A 24,956-nucleotide genomic window follows, 5' to 3' on the forward strand; every position below is an offset into this window, starting at 1 on the left:
TTCTCTTTGACTTGTCTCATGGATATAGAGAAGAAGGAAACTTTATCTTATGACTAGCTCTCTAGACTCTGGACAAGTCAGTCACTTAAACCTCTCTGACTTCCATTATTATTCTTAGTAAGAATAAAACTACACAGCTTTCTTGGCTGACCTCTCAGTCAAACGATATCTCCTATATGAAAGTAGTGGGGTGAGGACACTTGGGAGCAGGTAAATCCCACACCCTGCAGCACTTCAAGCTTAGCTTGGACCCTCTAAATAAGCAGGGGATTTACAGATGGGTGTTACCTTCCTGTTCTTCTGTTTGTTCTTGCATGTGCTTCTCCAGCATCTGATAGATGGAGAACCAATGCTTGGTGGATTTCTCAGTATGGCGTTTCATGGTATTATCCAAACTGATGGACCAGCAGCTGAAACAGGAAAGTAGAGGCCAAAGAGGCATTCAAGGAAACCTATTCAAACATCTGAAACCACAGAAGCAGAAGCTAAATATTCACTACTCTCTCCTCCCAAATGGAGATGGAGAAGCTCCTGGTCTGCTGCCTCCGAACGCATGCTGTTGTCTGGTCTCTAGCTGACATACTACATAAACTCTGAAGAAACAAACTATCCAAAGACTATATCCCTACAACCTAAGTTCAGGAGGGGAAGTGACAAATTATCACTTACTTCAGTTCCAGTTTACGCCAACGGATGACCATTTGAGTGACCACATCAAGATGTTTCCGCAGAGACAGGGCTCGACTTGCATTCTCCTCCCAATCCTGAAGAAACACAGAGAAAATTTACTATGGCCATTATTCAGTCCCTTGACCACCTCCTCACTCAGGAACACCCTGGACTTTTCTTGAGCAAAGACCCCTGGGACCTTCAACAACTTTTATACTGATTTACCAATAACTAACCAGAATGAGTTTACATCCAGCTTATGCAGCTTTGAGTTCTTTCTGGTCACTTGACAGACCTCCAGCAGAGCAAATAGCACAGGATTTGGAGACCTGAGTCTGAAACCCTGTTGTTAGTCATGTGACCCCTCCAAAGTCCAGAGCCCTAACCTGAAAATCAGGGGAGCACCAGCCACTTCAGAGGCTGTGGGAGGACTGAGGGGCTTAAGAGTGGAGGCACCCTGCCGGTCTGAAGGCCAACCCAGAAGTCCTGGCAGACTGAGCCCTTAGGACTGGTGGACGCTGCATCCCACCCTTGAGAACAGGTGAGGCAGGTCCCCTATGTGTCCCATGGAGGCAGTGGCTTCACTTGCAATAATCTGACCTTATGTCAGAAAAACCGAGGAGGTTCATCCTTTTCCAAGCCAAACTATCACATCCTGTCCCTCTAACAATAAGAGAATCTCTTCAGTTGACTATAACTAAAATGAGGACTGGAGAGAATCCTCTTACCTGTGCCTTTGCCAGAAGGATCTCTAAGCCATTCAAGAACTTTGAGATGGGGCTGGAAAGTGGGAAACTACGAATCCTGTCCATTACAACCAGCAGCTGCGGCGGGGGGGTGGGGGGGGAGGGGGGGAGAGAGAAGGAGGGTAAGAAAATTTGGGCATCCTTATGGCACTGTCAATCACCCAAAGTCACAGGGTACCGAAGAGGGGCCTGACTGGAAGGAAGTTTCATGCAAAGGTCCTGCTTCGTGAGCACTTAGGAAAGCTGCGGGTGAAACTTCCAGGGCTGCAGATCCTGCCCAAGATAAACACTTTATCTGCTGCATTACTCTGGAAATAAGATTGAGTTTGATAAAGTAATTACTCTTATTATTCTCTGTTATAAGTTATTACAGAATTAGCTGAAGATCACAGAGCAAGGTATGAGTTAAAACTGCCAATCTTGAAAAAGCCAGGTCCTTGTTAGTATAAGGATGTGTCTGAATAAAGAGAGCAACATAGCAGCACTTCAATATATGGATGGCAAACCCTGAGCAGCAGATAAAATAAGTGGAATCTCAAACACCATTTACACAACAGCATTACAGCCTGGTATATTCATCCTACAGGGGACAGCACCTCACTGAACCGCAGTTCTGTAAACCTCTGTTTGCCTATCCAATGTGCAAGTCACCGCCCCCGGGACAGTGAGAGGCCGCCTCCCCACCACTGCCCTACCTGCTCAAGCGCCGGATGTTCTGGCCAATCCTGCAGCAGCTGGCGGACGGCCTCTGAGAAGCCTTGAAGCACAGGCTGGCAGTGCCGAGCTTCCGGGACGTTGGGGTGATGGTAAAAGTCATAGGGACCGTCAGGCTTCACCATCAGGTCCAAGGTCCCCTCCCCAAAGAGAGTGTTATGGGACAGGGTGTAGGCCAAAAGTTGGCTGCCCAAGAGCTGGTCATTCAGCTCAACTCCTGTGAAGTTAACAAGATCACTGTAAAGTTGGTATCAGGTTACAACGAGGTCAGCAACATGCTCAGAAACAATGAATGACTGTGACTAAATGAAGTGGATACTGCAATGCCATTCACCCCCAAAGCAGCAAATGGTCTAAAAGACCGTGACCCCAATACTACAGTGGTCACCAAAATCTGCCCCAAGTTTCAGTATATACAGAGGAACTCAGATACTGCCTACATGTAATCAAGAGGGTGCAGAGTTTGGTTTGATGGATTGCAATTCCCAGTTTTTGTAGCTCTTCTTGGTAGGCAGAAATGAAATTTAAAGCCTCCTTCCTACTTGCAAGGAATAACTCATGAGGTCACGTAGGAAACGGCATCAAACCATATCCTGTGAGATTAATTTCTGAGTTGCCAGGTTGCTCCCAGGAATACATGATTTCATTAGAAAAGCACTGAAGCTGTGAAAGGGAAATTGGAAATAATGCGGAGAAACAAGACCATTTAAACTAATTCTATATCCTTACTCTTAATTCCTTTACCCCCACGTATTCAAAGAGTGAAAACCATCTTTATTGCAGAATTTTAAATCAATTTTTGGAATTAGCTTAAGTCCTTGAAGCTAAGGAAACTCCATCAATAAGGAATTCAGCAAAAACAGGGACGTAATAGTTTCAATTGTTCCAGAAGTAGCAATCACATCTATTCGTTTTGATTTCCCAAGAGCTTAACAAAAGTAAACTACCATACCCATCAGGGGGTAGAAGTTTGTCACAAGCGATGCCCCAGTCTGGTAGCAGGACAGAAACAGGCTGAGGTAGTGTTCTGCCCCATGTGGCGGCGGCATCTGCTGGTACCAGAGGGACCGAGCAAAGCCGAGGCACAGCTGCTGGTGTATTAGCATCACAGCCTGCATTGAGCTCTGTGACAGGAGGGTGGGCTCTGTGGCGGCCTCCTCTTCTTGCCCATCTGAAGGTCCCTTCTTTGCCTCTAGTGTTGGTTCTACTAAAATATCTGCAAAGTCCTGTAAATAATATTAGAGCAATTGAACTTTTAAAGTCAAAATCCAGTTCTAATAAGACTAAAAGGAAGGGGGAAGGATGGAGTGTGAATGATCAAGAAAATGAAATCGGGAATTACGTGCATTGAGAAATATTTTAAAAATTACAAAACCATTCAAAGAGATGTAACAGGAACTAACATAGTGCTGTAGGTCAGTTACAGAGTAAATCCTAAGAGTTCTCATCACAAGGAAAAAAATTTTTTCCTTTTATTTTATACCTATATGAGATGATGGATGTTCACTAAACTTATTGTGATAATCATTTCATGATGTATGTTAAGTCACATCATTATGCTGTACAGCTTAAACTCATACAGTACTGTACATCAATTATATCTCAATAAAATTGGAATGAAAAGAAAAAAGAGGGCTTCCCTGGTGGCGGAGTGGTTGAGAGCCCGCCTGCCGATGTAGGGGACACGGGTTTGTGCCCCGATCCGGGAAGATCCCACATGCCGCAAAGCGGCTGGGCCCGTGAGCCATGGCCGCTGAGCCTGCGCGTCCGGAGCCTGTGCTCCGCAACGGGAGAGGCCGTGACAGTGAGAGGCCCGCGTACCGCAAAAAAAAAAAAAAAAAAAAAAAAAAGGAACTGAAAGGGCAGGTGTGTGGTATCAAGGGAATTCATTCCAACCTCTCCATGCAGTGGGAACTGCTTCCTGAACTCCCACTCCTCTTCCTCCTCCTCGCTCAGCGCTGTCCTAGAGTTCCTGCCCCGGTATCTATACAGGCTGCTTTCCTGCTCAGCCTTCTCTTGGGCTCTGCGTTCCTGTTCATCCCACTCATTGACGATTTCCTAAAAAAAATCACACGTTCCGAAGGAAGCTTATTTGCCTTTGCAGAGGCATTTACAATGACTTGCTATCTCTTCCTCATGAAAACAAAATACCATGGTTCAAGAACAAATAAATGCCAACATCCAAGACACTAAATTCCATGTAACAGAGAGCAAATGGGATTTGTTTTCAAACTGTGTATGTGCAGCGACCTGAGTTTCCCAAACCCCGCCTTGCTGTATTGTTACAATTTCGCAGGTGTGAAAACCTGCTGTAGTGGCACAGCTGGGGACTTCCCGTCAGGCGTGACTGGTGCTCTGCGTCAAGGACAGGGTGAGGGTCAGCAACGTGGGTGTGTGATGCAGACTGCACTTGGCCAGCGCCTCAGGGAGATATCCTGGGGGTTCGGAAAAGGGAAAATGGGCTGGGGACTGGGTGGTCGAGGGGAACCAATTAGGCAAAACTGGGCTATACGATACCAGACATTTCTTAAATTCCCTACTACCCCTAAAGCCCTACAATTGGCAAAGATTATAAAGAAACCACCCAGTATTAAGAACTGAGGAGATAAGCAACCCCTGGATGACAACTTGTATTAAAAGCCCAAGCAAGCAGTTAACCTTTGTCTCAGCAATTCTGTTTCCTAATTTTTACCCGAAGATCTAGCTTTAAGACTTTTAGGATGGCACTGGTTTCGGTTTTTTTTTTTTTTTTTTCTTCCAAAAACAGAAAAAGAAAAAACCCTTTACGTATAGATGTAAATATTCAGTGACAGAACTATTAAATGATTTACCCATACAGTAGAAAACCCGGCAGTCACTAAATATGATGCAGGTGGAGAATACCATGATCATGGGGGAAATAAGCACTAAATTTTAGCTGTTAGGTTTTTAAAGGCAAGTTATAAAATAGAATGGACTTTCTTAGTGGTTTGTAGGGCTCGAGCCATTTGAGGACATTATCTCGGGGACCACGGAGGGTATAGCATTGTCCTCAACCAGAGCAGCCCTTTTATCTGTTTAATACTGGATCACTCTGCTAATATTCTTATTTTTTAAAAGGGTCTACTCCCCGCCACCTAAAAAAATTGTAAACCACTGGGAAGAAACAGCTGTAAAAAATTTAGTGTCAGACATACACTTACAGATACATGCACAAATGAGCAAGCCTAGAATAGAACACACCAATGTGTTAACAGTTATATAGTTTTGAGTGGCAGAATCTAATAATTTCGCTTATACTTATTCTTTTAATTGTCTGCAATGAAAACAAATTGCTTTTGTTGATAAGGGAAAAAACAGAATTTATTTTATTTTCTTGGCTGCGCTGCTTGGCTTGCAGGATCTTAGTTCCCCAACTAGGGATTGAACCTGGGCCCCTATTTTCTTAATATTAATAAAAGTTCATTCAATTACATGGCAAAACCCACCATAAAGTCAAACAACCAACAAAAAAGGAAAGAATATTTGCAGTGTGTATCAGGCATAAAGGGCCAACAACACTAATATTTTTTTTAATCTCTTAAAAATTGACAAAGGCCCCTAAACCTGACAGTTAAACGGGAAAAAGCCAAGTAGCAGACACTAGGATCCCCAGTGCCCACCCACACCGTCTCACCTACACCGGGCACCGCTAGTGTCCTGTAGGCTTCCTGCTTGTGCCCCCAGCTCCCATCAGGAGGAGGGCTTACCTGACACACATGTCTGAAGAGCTGCAGGGCCCGCTGGTCCAGCTCTCCCTTGCACAGCACATGGGAGCGCAGGTACAGGAGGGCGTTCAGCAGCAGCTGTTCTTGGGTGGGGCAGGGCCTCTGGCTCTTGCCCTCCAGCTCCTTTCCTCCCAGGCGCTTAAGGAGCAGCTTCCCAAGGCCTCGCAGGACCTCCTCCGACTTCACCGAGCACAAAGCATCTGCGTGAGCGTAGTAGGTGGGGAAGGTGGGGCCCACTGATGGGAAAGCCAACAGGGATGTGGCCAGGGCACCCAGCCTGTGCGCGCAGACCACGCCACCATGGAGTGAGGCGTGGACCTCGCACGCCACCAGCCGCATGCCATGCTGCAGCTGCAGGATGGATGCCTGCAGCGGGGCCACTGCGTCTGGATAAAGGGCGAACTCCTCTGCCAGCCGCCTCCGGAACTGGTGGTGTGACTGCTGCCAAGAGGCCTCCTCCTTCAGAAGGTTCTGGGCCATCTGGGCAGCCCGAGGTCCGTCCGTGTGGAGGGCCTGCAGGAGCCGAGTGAGCAGGTCCTGAACGGCAGAGGCCTTGGCGATGCTGGTGACATAGTGGTGGACCTCCTGTACCAGGGACTCATACGCAGGCAGCGGGGGCCTGAAGGCCTGCTTCTTGGACAGGCTGCAGATTAAGTTCTCCAGCTGATCAATTCTCTGGCGAAGCAACCTAAAGGCAAATTAACACAGTATGCAAATTCTGTCAGAAGCAAAGCAGCAAATCTAGACTGAGCCTCAGGAAAACAGAAGGAAGACATTTCAGCTACTGAGGCATAAAATGATATATGGACAATTATAATGAAAATGGATAATATATACACAGGCATTTACCACGTGCCAACACATGTCATCAAGCATTTCGGAGGCACGTCTCATTGAAGTGGGCACTATCATCCTCCTTGTACGAATACGGCACTGAGGTTTAAGGTACTGAGTGGTCTACCCAGGGTTTAAAGCCAAAGGTCAGGGACAGGACTGGAACTCCAGAACCCCACTACTAAACAGTATTTCCTAAGGTAACAGATCTCCACAGTGCACGTCACCACACCCCACTCCTTCCACACTGAGAATAAGCTCTGCTTTCAACCCTGCTGGCCCCATGCAAGTCCTCCCTCTCCTTTCACAGGGTATGTATTTTTCCTGATTATAACCATGGCTTTGGGATCTACCTGCTAATGTAGTTCAGAGATGTAGGTCATAACCTCAGCTTCACACTGTAATTATACTACAAAATGTTTTTTTAAAAAGAATATTCAAGGGCTTCCCTGGTGGCGCAGTGGTTGAGAATCCGCCTGCCGATGCAGGGGACACGGGTTCGTGCCCCGGTCCGGGAAGATCCCACATGCCGCGGAGTGGCTGGGCCCGTGAGCCATGGCCACTGAGCCTGCGCGTCCGGAGCCTGTGCTCCGCAACGGGAGAGGCCACCGCAGTGAGAGGCCCGCGTACCGCAAAAAAAAAAAAAAAAAGAAAAAAAGAATATTCAAGCCAATAACCCCCCAACTGGAATAATCACTACGGTGTTACCTGACGTGAGGGTGAGAGTGACCGAGGACGGCCTCATCCTCCAGGTCTCTTCCGGTCTGCAGCTGGGATGAGAGGCTCCGGGTCTTCCACTCACACTGCAGCTGTTGTAACTGGCGGAAGGGGAGAGACTGGTCTGCTGTGCCCAGCTAGGACCAGGCCCCAGAGACAAAGCCCTGGGGGAGGGCTGCTCCCTGGATGGAAGGAACCTGAATGACCCAAGGGCAGGGGTTTCTGTTCCACCAACCTGGACCACTCACCTCAGAGCTGTCAGGTGAACAGAAACTCTCTCATTTATGCCAATGAACTTCTAAGTCTCTGCTACAGCAGTCTGGTCATCACCCCAACTAACATAATTTTCCTTCTTCAAAATACAGAACTACTGCATCACTATCTTAATGTATTCAGTTCCTCAGTTTGGTTAGAAGTTCAAATAGCAAGAGATACACCACATTATCCGAATCTACCTACTTCCTGAGTTTTGGCTAACAAGCACCAAAAGTTCAAAACCTAAGGAATGCTATACCCCATCTAAAGAAGTTACCCCAATCCAAATATCCACAACTTACTTTAGGCAGAGGGGTCTGGATAGGGAGGGACACCACTAGCGCTCTCCTGCTGTGCCCTCTGCCAGGGCAGCCTATCAGTGGGTACCTCAGAACGGCCCCTCCTGGTGCCTGAAGCTACTCAGAGGAACCCGCAAAGAGGAAAACACAGTCTTTAGAACACATTCCTGGGACGTCACAGGGCAGCTCATGTAAAATCATCCCTCTGAGCTCTGAGCATCCAAAGGGAGAGAAAGGAGTAATATACTAAGCAAAGCCAGCCAGTCGGGGATGCAGCCCGCGCCCCAAACCCTCCCTCCATACCTCTTCCTTGGCGTACTTGAGCTTGTACTCCCTCTTCACGGCGGGGTCGAAGCGTGCCTGGGGAAGCCAGGTCTGGATCTGGAGCAGGCCCAGGCTCACCCACAGGCTCCCACGGCGGGCTGGCTCAGGCAGGTCCCGCTTACCCTCCCCCTCCCCAAACAAGTGGCGCAGGGAGGTGAGCAAAAGGCACAGCAGCTCCTTGGGCAGCGTCTCCTGCCCAGCCATGTCCCCGAGAGTCTGGCCCACGTGCTGGCACGCCTGGCTGTCCCCAGGTAGCAGCTGCTCGCAGTTCTGCACGTACTCCTGCCGCCGGGGCTCGGGGAGCAGCTCTGCCAGGCCAGCCAAGTGCCAGCACAGCATCAGCCGCTGGAGCTGGGAATCCGTGCGTCTGTGGGGACAGGGAAGCACTTCAGGGTCTGCACCACAGCGACCACCCTTCCTTTCTCATGCTACTGTTCTTCCAGAAAATGACAAGACAGACTACACTGCCTACACCTAGAGGTGAATTTCTATTCTCAATCTGATACGGTTTTCTACGTACCACCTTCTTGATCACAATATACTTAACAGCTGACAGAGTGGCTGGCCAGCTCACAGCAGTCTCTGTCAGGGACTGAAAACCTGCTCATCCAGCCAGAAAACACCCTTCCTCCACCCACCAGAACTAGCCACTACCGAAGACAGCTCTGACCGAGGTCCCCGCTACATGCTCTGGAGGAAAGACGGGAGCTGTACTGTCTACCCGGGGGAGGGAATACCTGAACTCTGCTACAGAAGGGACAGCCATGTTGGTCCAAAGCACCGAGCTGATGTCCTGGAGCTGCTGTGATCTCTCAACCCACTCCCCCAGTGTGACATGTGAGGAGGACAGGATGGGGAGGCCGCTCACATCCCAGGGACTTGCTCTGTAGCTGCTGGTCAAGACTTCAAAGCAGCACTTGGAGAACACGGCTCTACTGAGACTTCCGGGACCCTGATAAGGGGAGAGGAAGGAGTCATGTTAACTTTTAGAAATTAAAAAAAAGGGTTTTAGCAAGCAGCACTGGGGCACCTTAGAGGAAAGAAAGAAAATTTTAAAAGGAGATTCAGGTTGCTAGGAACAGGTAAACATCAGCCTGAGACAGGACCAGAAGGGCAGAATGGGGTGGGCTGCAGTGGGCCTTTGAAGGACCCCATTCTCTAGGAACGAGGAGCAGTGGGCGCTTTAGTCATGCAGGAGAAAAGCCCTCAAACCTGCACGTCAGGAAGACCAGTCGTGCAGCAGAGCTGGGGGCAGGAAGGTGAGACTTGGAGGCAGGGGAAGGAGTTGGAAGACAAATAGAAGAGACAATGACAAGCTTGTCTCCCTGGACTGTTAACCTGGGACACAGGAACAGCTGTCCACGAACAAAGGGTTAGCGGGTCAAATACACATGAGAGCAAACCTGACTCTATGCAACTCTTGGGGACCCATAAGGTTTAACACTAAAAGCTTTGAGAGGTGTTTTACACTAAAGAAATCAATCTTGATAGAGCAATGGAACAGAACCGAGTCCAAAAATAAATCCATGAACATCGTGGGAATAAGGTGTTATGACAGATGTGGCATTTCAAAAAAGATGGAAAGGATGAACCAGTCAAAACTGGTGTTGTTAATACTGCTTTTGGATATGTTTGTTTGTATAAAATAAAAAACTTGCGTCCCCACCTCACAAAACAAAAGATATCCAGATGAGACTGATGTAAACATAAAACAAAAACAGAAAATATGAGGGCTTCCCTGGTGGTGCAGTAGGTAAGAATCCTCCTGCCAATGCAGGGGACATGGGTTCGAGCCCAGGTCCGGGAAGATCCCACGTGCCACGGAGCAACTAAGCCCGTGCGCCACAACTACTGAGCCTGCACTCTAGAGCCCGTGAGACACAACTACTGAAGTCTGTGCGCCTAGAGCCCATGCTCCACAACCAGAGAAGCCACCACAATGAGATACCCGCACACTGCAATGAAGGGCAGCCCCTGCTCACGCAACTAGAGAAAGCCTACGTGCAGCAATGAAGACCCAATGCAGCCGGAAAAAAAAAAAAACGAAACAGAAAATATGAGAAAATGTTTTTTTTAACTCTGTGGGTAATGAAGGAAGACTTATTTAAAAAGCATGATACCAAAGCCAGAAAGTAGAAAGGGACCAGCATATTTGAAAAGAAAACACTATAAAACTTCTGTGATATAGGAAAACATCTTCAAACTTGAGACAACAGAACACTAGAAATGTATTTCCAAATATATGTTGGGTGAAGGTTTAATATCCATAATACAGAAAGAGATCTTCAATAATAAAATGATGATTAATAGCTTTAAAAAAAAAAAAAAGAGCAATAAACATGACTGGAAAATTCAGAGAAAGAAATAAAAGCAATCAATATACATATGTAAAGACACTCAAAATGAATAATAATCAAAGGAATACATATCAAAATGAGATTTTTAAAAAAATTGTATGACTGGCAATAATTTAAAGTGTTAATAACACCTAGTGGGGCAAAGATACAGAAAGACAGGATATATGATAAATGAAAAGTGCTCTAGTCCCAAGTCTGCCGCGGTCATCCTGACTTCATGTTCTCTCTCTTCACTGTCTTCGTGCAGGTTTAAAAAGTGAAAAAACAAAAACCTACTTCCCTAGACGTTCTGATAATATTTACAAATCTCTTTAAATGTGAAGACACTTTGGCCAAGGGTTAAATTTCAATTCTCGTCACATATCCACAGAAATACTCAGACAAGTGGACAAAGGCTTATACAAGGGTAGTTGATGCAGGTATGTTTGCTACAGGAAGGGGGAGGAGAAGAAAAGAAACCTCAATGCTTATCATGAAGAAAGTAATTAAATGCATTCCAACACATTAGTACAGTGGAATACCTTAAAAAGAATAAGCTGGAATGACAGGTGCAAATTTCCACGACATATCATGTGAACCAAGAAGGTGGCCTTGTTTTTGTTTACATATGTATTTAATATAAAAATACATGTTAATAGAAGGATACAGAGCAAAAGAGTGGTTATTCCCAGTGAATTCTACATTACATACATATATAAACACACGTATACATATTGTGTACGTGTATGTATATATATATACACACACACATATGCACACCTATCTACATGTTTCTGTACTGCTTAAAATCTTATAATTAGAAAAAATATTTCAATTAGAAAAGAAATTAAAGACTTTTTAAAGGAAATTGTTTTTACATTAATTCAGGATTTCCCAAATCATTTAAGATGGAATATCTTTTTTGAAGTTACACTTATTAATATCCTACAGAAAATAAAGTATTTCAATCACTTATTTAGTCACTGCTCTATCCTAGGAATAAATGGTCACTGCTAGATCCACTGAGAAGTTTCTTCTACTATCATCAAACATTTTTATAATTTTATGGCAACAAACCTTTAGCGTGGGGTCCAGAAGGGACCTGGGCGTCTCCCTCTGCTGCACACCAGGCAGAGGGCTCCATGTTAGCCAGTACTCTGGATCTGTGGTCACAGTACTGCTCCAGAAAGATGTAAACACAGAATTAAATAACTCGGACCACAAAGAGATCCTTTCTTCAGGAGACATCTAAAGGAATAATTAGATGAGAGTATTTGAGAAAGGTTCCATAAATCGTTATAAGGTCTCTCTGTCTTGTAAGACTCATCTAAAACTAACATGGGTTTAAAGATTATTAATCCTAATGTTCCTGGTTTTCTGCCACCCCAGTTGTCTTGGTTAAGTCACTTAACCTATTTATAATTTTATAAAACATAAGATCTGATTTAATAAGAATGTATGAGAAAACTTAATTAAAATAATCACACAATTATGTGATCAAAATAAATAAATGAATAAAACATTATCAAAAAATTTTAAGGTTGTACTAACGAAGTTACATTAACTACAGTTTACCACTATTCACATTTAATAGTTACTCTTGTGGAAGGGTAAAAAACACTGACAATACATTTTTGAGCAAATAAAATAAAAATAAGCAAATATTTTAGCCTCATTTAACTGGAAACCAAATGAAATGAATCTGTGATAAGAGTAGAGAAATACCAAGGAAATTACTGCCAAAGAACATTCAGAGTTCTCCCCTTTGAAACTTAATTCAGATAAGATTAGAGTTTTATAACACGCAGTTTTTGAGATTAAATAAATAAATGTTCTGCAATCAGTCTGCCATAGAAAATCTAATCAGCTCATAGTGTAAAGGAGGTTTTTTTAATTTTGATTTTGGTTTTTACCTTTTGATGGTGCACTAAGGACCAAAGGTCTCGAAGCTCTTGAGGAGCAACTGGTGTGTTCTTAAGACAAAATGTGATGAGATGACTTATCTCCTCCTCTATATGGGGTTGCTGGTTTTTGCTGGACCTACTCCAAAAATAAAGAGGGAGAGAGAGTGGGCTGTAGGCTTTCAATGAGCTGCTAGAAAACTGCTATATAAGGGAAGATGGAACACACAGGACTTCGAGTACATTTATTTAAAAATGAGCAAGTAATTCTACTGGAAAAACACCTAGTAACATACATACATTCATTCATATTAATTTATTTAATTAATTTATTTATTTTTGGTTGTGCTGGGTCTTCATTGCTGTGCGTGGGCTTTCTCTAGTTGCGGCGAGTGGGGGCTACTCTTCGTTGCAGAGTGCGGACTTACTGCAGTGGCTTCTCTTGTTGCAGAGCACAGGCTCTAGAGATGCGGTTTTCAGTAGTTGTGGTGCGTGGGCTTAGTAGTTGTGGCTTGCGGGCTCTAGAGCACAGGCTCAGTAGTAGTGGCGCACGGGCTTAGTTGCTCTGTGGCATGTGGGATCTTCCCGGACCAGGGCTCAAACCTGTGTCGCCTGCATTGGCAGGCAGATTCTTAACCACTGCGCCACCAGGGAAGTCCCATACCTAGTAACTTTTAGAAGTGGAGTCAGGGCTTCCCTGGTGGCGCAGTGGTTGAGAGTCCGCCTGCCAATGCAGGGAACGCGGGTTCGTGCCCTGGTCCGGGAAGATCCCACATGCCATGGAGCGGCTGGGCCCGTGAGCCATGGCCGCTGAGCCTGTGCGTCCGGAGCCTGAGCCCCGCAACGGGAGAGGCCACAACAGTGAGAGGCCCGCGTGCAGAAAAAAAAAAAAAAAGAAGTGGAGTCAAAACAGGCAAAGAATCTTCAAGAAGTTTTGGCTTTCCAAAGTGGCAAATGACCTCCCTCTGCTTCAGCAACTATGCCCCCTCAAGACAACGCTGTGCTTTGTTTTACGTGTAGGATACACGGAATAACCCTGCAAGAAAATAAGTGCTCCCAAAGGAAAAAAACTGAAGCATGGCTCACCTTCTCAGGCAAGCCTGTGTCATAAAATCCGCTGTGACTCTGTACTGCCAAAGCATAGCCAGGTACTCCATTGCAGGCCAGAGCTGAACACTCCTGGTGAGTTGGATTAAGGAGGTAAAGCCTGGCTGTGACAGGGAGAAAGCTTCACTGTGCTTTTTCTCCAGAAAACCAAGTGAAATTCCTTTGGCTTTTAGTTCTGAACACTGAGCATTCACAAGACTCTTCAATTCATCTGGACAAAAAGACACATAGTGGTCAGTGGTCAGTGGTCAGGCTCAGATTCCCAACAGCCAGTCACACATGACCATTAGCTTAACCTGAGTTCATCTTCAGCTGAGCTTGAGTGTCTCATGTGTTAATACAAGGGTCCCCAACCCCCGGTCCACAGCCTGTTAGGACCCGGGCCGCACAGCAGGAGGTGAGCAGCGGGGCGAGCAAGTGAAGCTTCATCTGCCATTCCCCATCGCCCCCCATCGCTCCCCATCGCCCCCCATCGCTCCCGATCGCCCCATCACCGCCTGAGCCATCCCCCCACCCCATCCATGGAAAACCTCTCTTCCACGAAACCGGTCCCTGGTGCCAAAAAGGTTGGGGACCGCTGTGTTAAATAATACTATTAATACTTGCACAATTCCAATGACAGAATTAAATAACATATGTAAAGTTTAGGGAATTTCCTGGCAGCCCAGGGGTTAAGACTCAGGCTTTCACTGCTGTGGATCTAGGTTTGATCCCTGGTCGGGGAACTAGGATCCCACAAGCTGCATGGTGTGGCCAAAAAATTAAAAAAAAAAAAAAAAAAAAAAAAGTTTAGCCCTATGCCTGATACTTATTTAGTGGTCGGTATAGTATACAGGGAATAAATAAATAAATAAAAGGAGAATATTAAAGAAAAACTTTAAAAAACTTATTGGCTGAAAATAAATAAATAAATAAATGTAACTTATTGGCTGCAGAGCAGAGGATATGCTTAGAACATCTGTCAGCTAGCCAAACTCCAGAACATATTACCTGGTTTGACATCTCCCAGAGTATTAGCTCTGAGGACCAACCCCCAGGCCTGAAGGAGACTCTTCTTCAATGTCCATTCAGTAGCAACCATTTGGAGCCGACTAATGTCTTCCCAGCATCCACTCTCCCCAAGGGCAGGCATCCGCTCTCTGATGGCAAGGGCTTTGTTAAAGACCTTCAACTGTGAAAAACACTCCACCACCAGCTTGTCCTGAAATAATAAAACCCAGGAGAGCCTATTACAGAGAAGAAAAGTAGTTCTTTCTAGCAGCCTATTCATCGCTGAAAAAAATGTTTTAAATATTTCCTTAATGATTCTATAAAACATAAAGTTGGTTCACTCCTGTAGATAGATCTCAGGATATTCACACAGTAATAAAGTTAAAAGTCTACTCAGCCTTAAAAGTCTCAAGAATAAGTAAAATGATAACATTTAACGAGTCAGTTAATAGTACTCATTGAACATTTAAGCATTAAGCTTTGCAAGCAAGGCTGAGTATAGTTGAATGGCAGTCCCCACGTTCCAGGAGAGCTGCAAGAGGTCAAATCTTTGTGTTTACTACATGCTTCCAAGTCATACCTTAAAAGGAAACGGTCGTCCCAGAAACTTCTGTAACTTCTTTATACCCGTGAATCCACCAGTTGGGCTCCCCAAGCAATTCTGAATATGTTCTGAGACAGTCTGAACCTCTTTGTAATATCTTTAACAAAGGAGATAACGGGCAGAAGGGAAGTAAGGAAAGGGGAAAATGCTGGATGGTAAGAACATCACTCGCATTTTGTATTTGATTTACATTCACCAACAGGCCAAGGGGACAAACCAAAGTAAAGCCAAGAAGAAGCACGTTTCAATTCCTATCCCTCCTCCCTTTAACATCAATACTGTAGATACTGACATCGTTACTCTAAATATGACTCTTACTTGTCTTCGTGGTTCATCAGGAGCTGGGGGATCTGACGAACCCAATGTTTTAAAACCCAGTGCCAGTGAAGGGCCAGCAAGGCCAGGCCTGGTGCATCCACTTTTACTGTATCGGCCACGGTCCAGAACCGGTCCCGCCACCGCACAGAACCCAAGATCTAAAAACAAAGTAAACCAAAACTGCTCACAAACATCTCCCAGTAAAGGACACAAAACACTGACTTCAATCATTAAGCAATACTCAACATACACACGTTAAAGATCTGGCATCCGACTGGAGTATTTTTAGGGATATTAAGGCAGTCAGAGAAGGCAAAGCTCTTTCCTCCTATTATTTGAAGTTCCGTTATCAGAGAAAATGGAATTACTGGGTCATGTGGTAAGTGTACACGCAATGTTATAAGAAACTGCCAACCTGCTTGACAAAGCAGCTGCACTGTTTTGTATCCCATCCAGCAGTGTAGGTGGGTTTCAGTTTGTTCCACTTCCTTGCCAATACTGGCTGCTGTTGACCATTTTAATTTTAGCCACTCTGGTGGGTGGCACCGCACTGTGGTTTTAATTTACATTTCCTTGATAACTAACAATGTTGCAATTTTTCCAAATTCTCATTGGGCATTCATTTATCTTCTGGGAAGCATCTATTCAAATTCTCTTGTTCATTTTTAAAAATTGGGCTGTCTTATTATTTGTCTATAAAATTTATATGTGATTTATCAACAGTGTCTCCCAGTGTTTTCCTTCTCTTAAAGCTATCTATTAAGTTCTTTATTTTGACAAAATTGAATTCATCAATTTTTTTCTTTTATGAAGAATGCCCGTAAATCTCTGCCTATCCTCAAGCTGTGAAGATTTTCTCCTATGTTTTCTTTTAGAGGTTCATAATTTTAGCTTTTATATATAGGTCCACGATCCATTTTGAGGTAACTTTTCTACATAACGTAAGGTAGCAGGTAAAGGCTCATTTTTATTTTATTATATGGATATCTAGTTTTTCCATCACCATTTGCTGAATGAACTGTTTTCCCCATTAAATTACCTTTGCATATTTGCCCCCACGCCCCACAACTTCACTGATCATATAAGAGGGTCTATTTCTGAAGTTTCTTTTTTGTTTCACTGGTCTATATGTCTATCCTTATGACAATAACTACTGTTTTCATTAATGTAGCTTCTTAATGCATATCAGGTATTGTGAGTCTCCAACTTAGCTGTCCTGTCCTTCTAATTATGTATTTTTATAGTAGTCTCAAGATTAGCGATTCCTTTTAGGTTTTATGATGTCAAAGCTGTTTTCATAATAATGCCACAGTATTTGCCTTTTTCACTATGTTGACATTTGTATTGATGGTACCAAAAACAGGGCGGGGGGGTGGAGGGGACAAACTGTGATTGGGTGTCTGGCAAACACTGTGTGGAAAATGAATGAAGTCAACCTGTCAGTTCCAGAAAAACAGGAGAGTATTTGTTGCTGATGACAGACTTCAAACCTTGAAGTAAAACCTAGAACTTTGAAAAACTAAGAGCTTGACAACTTCCCAATACTTACAGATTATTTCATGAGGTAACTTCTGTGGTAATTTTTCATGAGTGTGACTTTTAAAATTTATCTATATTGAAAAATGTAATGTGTGAACATATGGAAGATCTGATAACTCACTGAACAGTACTTTCCAAATTACCAGTGCATGAGAACATACACGCAAGGCTAAAAGTCCATCCAAAGTGCAAGCCAGGCCAATGGATTTTAACGCATGACAAGATCAGTGATACTTTTTCAGATTCCACATTACAAGTAACCTTTACAAAACTAACACTTGTCAACCTGTGGTATAGAATCAAAGAATATCACAGTTATATGAAATGTTTGTTACATACTCCTCCCTTTCCAAACTCTTAGCCACGTGAAATAGAGGCCAGTTTTTCTTCACAAACTTCAACCCATACAACATACTGTCAGAGACCGAATGCAGAAGCAGGTGTGAGAATCCAGCTTTCTTCTGTTAAGCCAGACATGAGAGACTCACAGAAATGTAAAACAGTTCCACTCCTCTTAATTTTTGTTTTGGAAAATAGTTGTTTTTCATTAAAAATGTTATTCATATTACCATGAAATGAATTTGTTACTGTGTTTCTTAAACACATTAATAAATATTTTTTACATTCCTCAGATTTATTTCCTAATAAAGTAAATATTGATACATGTAAATAAATAAGCAAAAGTTCTTTGAGGGTTTTGGTAACTTTTATGACCATAAGGGGGAGGGGGGGTCTTGAGACTAAAAAGTTTAAGATCTACAATTCTAGTTTAACCAGAATTACTCGAATAATCTGGATTCAAGCCCACTTTAGTCCATATGTAAATCATGTCTAAGAAGGATTAAGCAAATTAAAATATAACTGTTAAGATTCTGATTTTTATCAACAGGTGAGTGGATGAATAAGATGTAGTACATACATGCAGTGGACTATTTATTACTCGGCAATAAGAAGGAATGAATTCTTGAGACACAAAACAATATGGATGCATCTCAAAATAATGATTTTTTAAAATATTTTTTTTCATTTTTATTTTATTTTTATTTTTTTGGCTGCACCACGCAGCATATGGGATCTTAGTTCCCTGACCATGGGTCAAACCTGTGCCCCCTACATTGGAAGTGTGGAGTCTTAACCACTGGACCACCAGAGAAGTCCTCAAAATGATTTTAAGCGAAAGCAGCCAGATAAAAAAGAACAATATAAAATACCAGAAAACACAACTGAGCTACAGTAACAGAAAGCAGATCAGTGGATACCTGGTTGGAGGTGGGGGGGGCAGGAAAAAAGAAGAGAGAACAAAAGAACAAGAGGAAAAGGCCTGAGGGTGATGGATAGGTTCACTGTCATGATTGTGGTAATGGTATCACAGGTGTACATATGTCAAACATACAAACCTGTACACTTTATATGTGACTTACTATATGTCAGTTATAACCACACAAAGCTTTAAAATATGTGTATCTATTTAAATTCTTAAGAACTTCTCAAATAATATTGTACATATAACAACACTGAAGTTGGTCTTGCCCCTAAGAATCTTTGTGCTGGGCTTCCCTGGTGGCGCAGTGGTTGAGAATCCGCCTGCCGATGCAGGGGACGCAGGTTCGTGCCTCGGTCCGGGAGGATCCCACATGCCGTGGAGCGGCTGGGCCCGTGAGCCATGGCCGCTGAGCCTGCGCATCCGGAGCCTATGCTCCACAATGGGAGAGGCCGCAACAGTGAGAGGCCCGCGTACCACCAAAAAAAAAAAAAAAGAATCTTTGTGCCAAGAAATACGTTGCTTAAGAGCGAATGGCCCGAGCAATGAATGATTACCCAGACTCCTGTGCAGTACTAGTCAGACGGCGTGGAGTCTATGTCTGGGGAGAGACGTGGGAGAAGGCTAAAAGCATGTTAAGTGTAAACCGAAACCAAAGAACGTCTGGGGCAAGTCACCACACTCTGAAAGAGAATGAAATATGTTTTATGATTGAAAACGGAGTATGATTTTTTTGTGTTACTGGTTAAATTGGTTTAAATTTAAATAGTTTATCATTAATTATTTCTAGATATTTTATTTGTATTATATATTCTTTTGTTAAGAAATATTTTTCAGATGAGCTGTTATTTGGCAAGGTACTATGCTCTTTGATACAAAGAAGGAGATACAGATCTTGTTCTCTGAGTTGAGGGCTAGAATAAAGCTAACCCAAGTCGCATTAAAAAAAAAAAAAAAAAAGAAAAGCAATACGTTGCTTAAGATAAAAACAGGTACATCTCCTTACCTCATTAACAATGGCATCAGACACCATCCCCTGGGAGGACTGTACCCAGAGCAGGATTAGAGCATCACAAAGTTCAAAAAAAGCAGCAAGATTGACCACGATTTCATGGGGCAGGCTGTGATAGCTCTCTGGATCTTAGAGTTGGTATAAACAAAACAAGAACATTTGATCAGATTTAAATCTCTGGACATTTTCGAAATCAACAGTAATCTACAACTTAACGTTATTATTAGTACAAGGGTCAATTTGAAACGTCAAAATTGAAAGCAAATCTTTGTCTATTATTAAGTTAGCATGTTAGTCGTGTATACCTAGAGATGTTCATAACGTCTTAATTTTTAAAAAAAAGCATTTGTTTAAATACAAAATTGTTTAAATACGAATTCTAAGTGTGTATGTGACTGGATGGATAGATAATACAGACAGATCTGAGAAGATATACACAAATATACTATTAACAGTAGCTGCTGGGAGAGGAGACTTTTTCCATTTTCATGCTTCTATATAGTTTGAATATTTTCCAAGAAATACCGTTATCTTTTCAATTAAAAAAAAAAAAAAGAGGGAGGAAGAAAGAACCTATAACCAAATGCTTATGAGCTCATACTTTTGAGCCAACAGAACAAGTTTCAAGTTCTGGCTCTGCTACTTGCTAGAGATGTGACCTTGAGCATCTCTGTGCCTCCCTTTCCTCTCTCATGAGGCTTATCTCATGGTTGCTATAAAAAGTAAATGAGATCAAGGACATGTAAAAAAGCACTTAGTCAAAACTACTGAATAAGGGAAGATGTTCAAACGCAAGCTGGCAAATCAAAAGGAATCAGCACCATGGCATCAGCTGCTGAATCCCTCTCACCTGCAGCAACATTATGCAGTCAGAGGCATAACTGAAGAAAGTAATGTCCTTACCTTTATGGAATTCAAAGGACATTCTCAAAACGCTATTCCTTAACTTTTTGCCACCAACAGAAACCAAATTTGCTTCAGTAAAAATCCGTTTTTCCCGATCAAGATATATGATTGTCCTGAAATGAGATTCCAAAACATAACAAATAGTTGCTGGTTAATAATACTTATTACAGCCTCTACCTGCTGAGTCCTGAGAACCCTTGGAACATCAACCTCCTTCAACCTGCCACTCCCCTCATGCCTCTGCAAATCCTGGATTGGAGAGACGGCAGCAAGAGGGATGACAGCTGGGCTGGGGGAGGAAGACAGAGGGCTAGGTAGACCACCCAGCCCCACTGTGTTGCTCTGTCATGACATAAAAAACTGTGCTGTGAACTCTTAAAACCGGCCATCTCACAATTAACCTGCAGTGCTAGAAGTTACCTGGGGGCAAGGGGGTCTCAGAGGTGCTACTACATTATCACATGAGTGAGTTCACTTTGTGAAAAGTCATCAGAACGATATATAATCACCATTACTGTACTTTTCTGTAATGCACGTTATACCTCAATTACAAAATTATTTTTAAAATCTATTACACTGATGGCCAATTACCGGTCATTACATTAAAGGTGAGGAAAGATCAACTTATATAACAATTATGTAAATTTATACTATAGGTCACTATGTACATACATCTCCAACATCTGATGGGGCAGATAGATGGCTGAGGAAAGGACATGTGAAAATGCAAGGAGCTGCTGGGAATCACACAGAAAACAGTGGAAACACAACTATCCTATGATAAAAGACCAACCGTAAAACAAACCCCACCACTAATGCTTCACTAGTGTATTTATTAAAGCACCCTATTAAATTATTAAGAACATTCACAGGCACCTGGACATCAGGGTCAGAATGATTTTGCTGCACGTGGAGCGTGAAGGAGAGGTGGTGACGAAGCAATCATGTCTGACACCCACCACTTCTCAGGTTCAGAAAATTAAACACACATAAGACTGTCAAGTAGAGCTTAGGAAAGGTATCATCTGTGAAGCCATAGTGTACAGCGAGGCAAACAGCACCCAGAACAAGTAGACTTCACCTACTTGTTTGCAACAGACTCTAAAAGGGCAAAGAGCTGCTCAGGCTGGTCCATTTGTGGGTCAAAGTCCATCGAATTTCTAATGATGTCCAAAGCCTGCATATTCCATCGGGGATCCAGAGGGATCACATATTCATCTAGTTTAAAAAACAAAAGGTAGAATTTTGGAGTTAAACTCCTTGCCTGGCCAATTTCAGTTGAGGATTTTCATTGTTTCACTTTGATCACACTGAGTCCTGCCGGGGAAGAGAGGGACCAAGGAAATGGTTTCAGTCCATGGTAGTAGAAAAGTAGGGTTCAACAGCTTTTACGCTATTGGCCTTTCTAAATGCAAAATTTCTTCTAACCCTGAAACTTCATTCCACCGTAGGACAGAAAGGTAACCTCCGCTAGAGCATAAACATTCCAACAAATGTATTCATTTGCTCAGCTCCCACTTCTGGCTGGAAAAGAATCCATGGGCTTAATTACCCAATCTTTCACCAGTAACCATAAAAAAATGAACTTACGTGGCAGAAAATGAATGAACACATCTCATTATTTGCTTTCAATAAGAAAAACTACTCAAGATTATTTCCCTTAAAAACCATTTCTTTATAATCACAGGATGTGCTGCTGCTACCTCTTGCCCCTTTGGCTCAAGCACAGTATCTCTTCTCTAAAGCAGCAGTGATCAGACTCTGACCTGCTCCAGAGGTTGAGAGCCCAGCAGAAGAGGTAAGACAAAACGACGGGAACATTAATTTGATGGTGGCTGAGCTGGATGGGTCAGTGGAGCACTTCAAGTTTTAAAGGCATCCACCATAGAGTAGCCTAACAAATGCCTATTGTGAATAGCAAGGTACACATGGGGGCCCATACCCCAAAGTCCAGCAAGACTACACAATCCAGAGCTACACAGCTGAAAAGGAAAAAGGAAGATGAGCTAATGAGTGCCAACAGAGGGCAAGCCATGTCTGCTACAAAAGGAACCTACCACTCTACTCTAGAACTGTGTTCCCCAAGACCAAAATTCCTTCATAATTGGAAAGCCATAATTGGGTTCAGCCGCAACCTGACTACTACAGAAGTTTTCTCTATTGTTTGATTTCTGCTCAACCATTTACCCCATTACCTTTAGTGTACATAAGGTAATTATAAGTATACATAAGATTATAATTATCTAAGCGTAAGGTTTAGCACAAAAGCATCGTGCATATTTTTTTCTAAACCAAATGGGTAACAGTATGTTTTGATCAACATGAGATAAAGATTGAGAAATTCTGAATACCTCATTTGATTAGACAGCTCAGATGGCTATTCCTTTTATCATTATGATTTTGTTTTGTAACTTTGTATTTAAGGCTTTATAACTTCATCATTAAGGTTTTCTATTTTCTGAAGAAACTGATCCTGTACTGTTTCCCCTTCATCTCAAAATAGATCACAGTTTCTGTTAACAGTACCAGTAATATCACAGAAAGTCATTAAGTGGAAAGGACCCCAGAAGAATGAATTTAATTCCCATATTTTTCACACAAAGTCAGCAAGTGTGAACGATGGGCCCCAAATCAACAAGCCAGTTTGTGGCCAAGTTGGAACTGGAGCCCAGTCTTCCAACTACTGTGTTCTTCCCACTACATTGTGTGTCATCATCCTCTTTCAGAAACTGAAGAATAAATGCATAATTTCAAAAAAAGCAGCAGAATTTGCATCTGGATACCCTGAGTCTTCTTTAGAAAAATGGTTACAGATCTTTTTCCCATGAACTCAATGGACAAGTTTCCCAGAGTGCTGAGAGCTAGAAATCAAGTCAGGTGCAGTACCTGTTACATTTGGTTGTAATATTTTGATGACATTACTGACCCCAGATGAGAGAGAATTTGAGTAAAAATTCCTAAGAGATGCAGCACTGGCTTCCAAATGAATCTGTACTGACTCTGTGGAGGAAGGAGAAGCAAATGTTAGCATCTAAAGCAGTGCCGTCCATTTGAACTTTCTGTTCTATAGCTGCTGTCACAGTAGCCATGTCACATTTTAGTGGCTACCTGTGGCTAGTAGCTATCACACAGGACACCGCAGATACAAATATTTATACAATTTTTCTCTAAACGTTTAGACATCACATGTACCACACAATAATATACACATACGCTGGCTTATCTACAAGTTCTCGTGCAGCAGAAAGACTCATGTAAACTCTATTACTTTAGCCAACAAGTTCTACTAACAAATTCCACCTCCTGTACTTTACAATCTGTACTATGTTGTTAACTGTTGCTTTTCCCTCTCTTGGAATGAAAAGAGTACAAAGAAATCAAGTACAACCACTTAGAGCACTGGAACAAAAATAAGATTAGAATCTCATGTACTTTTATGGGAAGTAAATTTACCAAAAGCAACCCTTTCCCAGACAGAATGCATGTGCAGCAGAGTAAGTACAGTAAAAAAAAAAGCAGGATGTTCAAAAACTTAAAAGTAACATAATATAGTACATTTTCCTTCTGGATTTGATAGAAAGCTGGATGGATCCTGAAATGCTAAGGATTACGTGGGGGAAAAAAATTTCTCTCAGGGAACATCTAAGGGCAGATGTGTTCCTTAATATTTTAGCAGCTATATAAGCAGTAACGCTAACTCATAAACTTCCTGCTAGGATGTAATTTTAACAGTATAGTCGGAGAGTAAAACAACTGCTGAGTTACTAAAGCCGGGTAAGTGTACTTAAATTCCCTCATTACACAAATTAAGTTTCTCTACTCACCAAGCCCCTGTGGCATATTCTTGGCTAAATGATAAAGCCATTTAACTCTGAGCATCCAGTCTTGATTGGTTGCTCTTTCTATGAGCAATTTAACAGCCACAGCCAGAGCATCTGGTTCATCGATCCAGTAACTATCCATTTCAACTGAATTGAATTTTAAGCTCTCCGGGTGGGAGGACTGCATAATTTTCTCTAAGTCTGGCAAAGTAAGAGGCTGAATCCTGAAATTCATTGCAATAGGCAAAGTTAGTACTAGGGTTAAATCTTCATTTCATATTTCAAAGAACCAAGACAATAACTTTACAATTAATGTATCAAAGAGCTTAACAGGGATAACATGAGTCCCCTCCAAAGGGGCACAATTAAAACACATACCTATAATAAATAATAAATAGGGAGCAATATCACAACAAACCGTGGAACTGTGTGGAAAATGGTCACATAACATTTTGGTCAAATATGCTGGGTCATGACCATTATCATCAAAAAAAGAGAGAGGGAGAAAGAGAGAGAGAGGGAGGGAGGGATGGAGGAAGGAAGGAAAGAAGGAAGAAAGGAAGGAAGGGAAGGAGGAAAAGTCAAGATGCCAAAGAGACACAGAAGCTCAAGGCTCCACTAACCTTGCCCAGTTGCTCGTTTTCATGCTCAGCCTGTTGAGACAATATGCTAAGATCTGTCCATCGCCTCGGACTTTAGAGAGATGAGAATCTTCTGTAGCAGAGAGAGCCGAGGGCAGAGAATCTGGCCACAGCCCCATGGCAAGAATGGTGTTGCCCCAGGTTTCATGTGCTTGCAGAGAAGAAACGTGTTTCTCCAGTAAAGCCTGCGCAAGCTGCTAGGAGATAAAAACACAT

General features: G+C 42.9%; 1 protein-coding gene across 5 annotated transcripts in view; it reads right to left on the reverse strand.

Moving 5' to 3' along the window:
• The window catches only part of MDN1 (midasin AAA ATPase 1), a 153,657-nt gene that overhangs the window by 40,803 nt on the left and 87,898 nt on the right, over positions 1-24,956 (reverse strand). For 2 of the 5 annotated variants that reach the window (XM_067011466.1, XM_067011469.1), the window contains 22 exons: positions 24,723-24,937; positions 24,103-24,323; positions 23,165-23,278; positions 21,364-21,496; positions 20,276-20,391; positions 19,367-19,500; positions 15,561-15,718; positions 15,219-15,339; positions 14,639-14,849; positions 13,628-13,859; positions 12,554-12,683; positions 11,718-11,888; positions 9,042-9,256; positions 8,284-8,671; positions 7,418-7,527; positions 5,858-6,563; positions 4,026-4,187; positions 3,082-3,355; positions 2,111-2,346; positions 1,398-1,493; positions 670-764; positions 289-410 (listed from right to left, as the gene is read on the reverse strand). In XM_067011466.1, coding sequence (XP_066867567.1) covers positions 289-410; positions 670-764; positions 1,398-1,493; positions 2,111-2,346; positions 3,082-3,355; positions 4,026-4,187; positions 5,858-6,563; positions 7,418-7,527; positions 8,284-8,671; positions 9,042-9,256; positions 11,718-11,888; positions 12,554-12,683; positions 13,628-13,859; positions 14,639-14,849; positions 15,219-15,339; positions 15,561-15,718; positions 19,367-19,500; positions 20,276-20,391; positions 21,364-21,496; positions 23,165-23,278; positions 24,103-24,323; positions 24,723-24,937 — 4,360 coding nt within the window. The remainder of the gene's footprint in view (positions 1-288; positions 411-669; positions 765-1,397; positions 1,494-2,110; positions 2,347-3,081; positions 3,356-4,025; positions 4,188-5,857; positions 6,564-7,417; positions 7,528-8,283; positions 8,672-9,041; positions 9,257-11,717; positions 11,889-12,553; positions 12,684-13,627; positions 13,860-14,638; positions 14,850-15,218; positions 15,340-15,560; positions 15,719-19,366; positions 19,501-20,275; positions 20,392-21,363; positions 21,497-23,164; positions 23,279-24,102; positions 24,324-24,722; positions 24,938-24,956) is intronic. The other 3 variants (XM_059083214.2, XM_067011467.1, XM_067011468.1) reach the window with 3 other exon arrangements.

Source organism: Kogia breviceps, chromosome 13, assembly GCF_026419965.1.
Source record: "Kogia breviceps isolate mKogBre1 chromosome 13, mKogBre1 haplotype 1, whole genome shotgun sequence".
NCBI lineage: Eukaryota > Metazoa > Chordata > Mammalia > Artiodactyla > Physeteridae > Kogia > Kogia breviceps.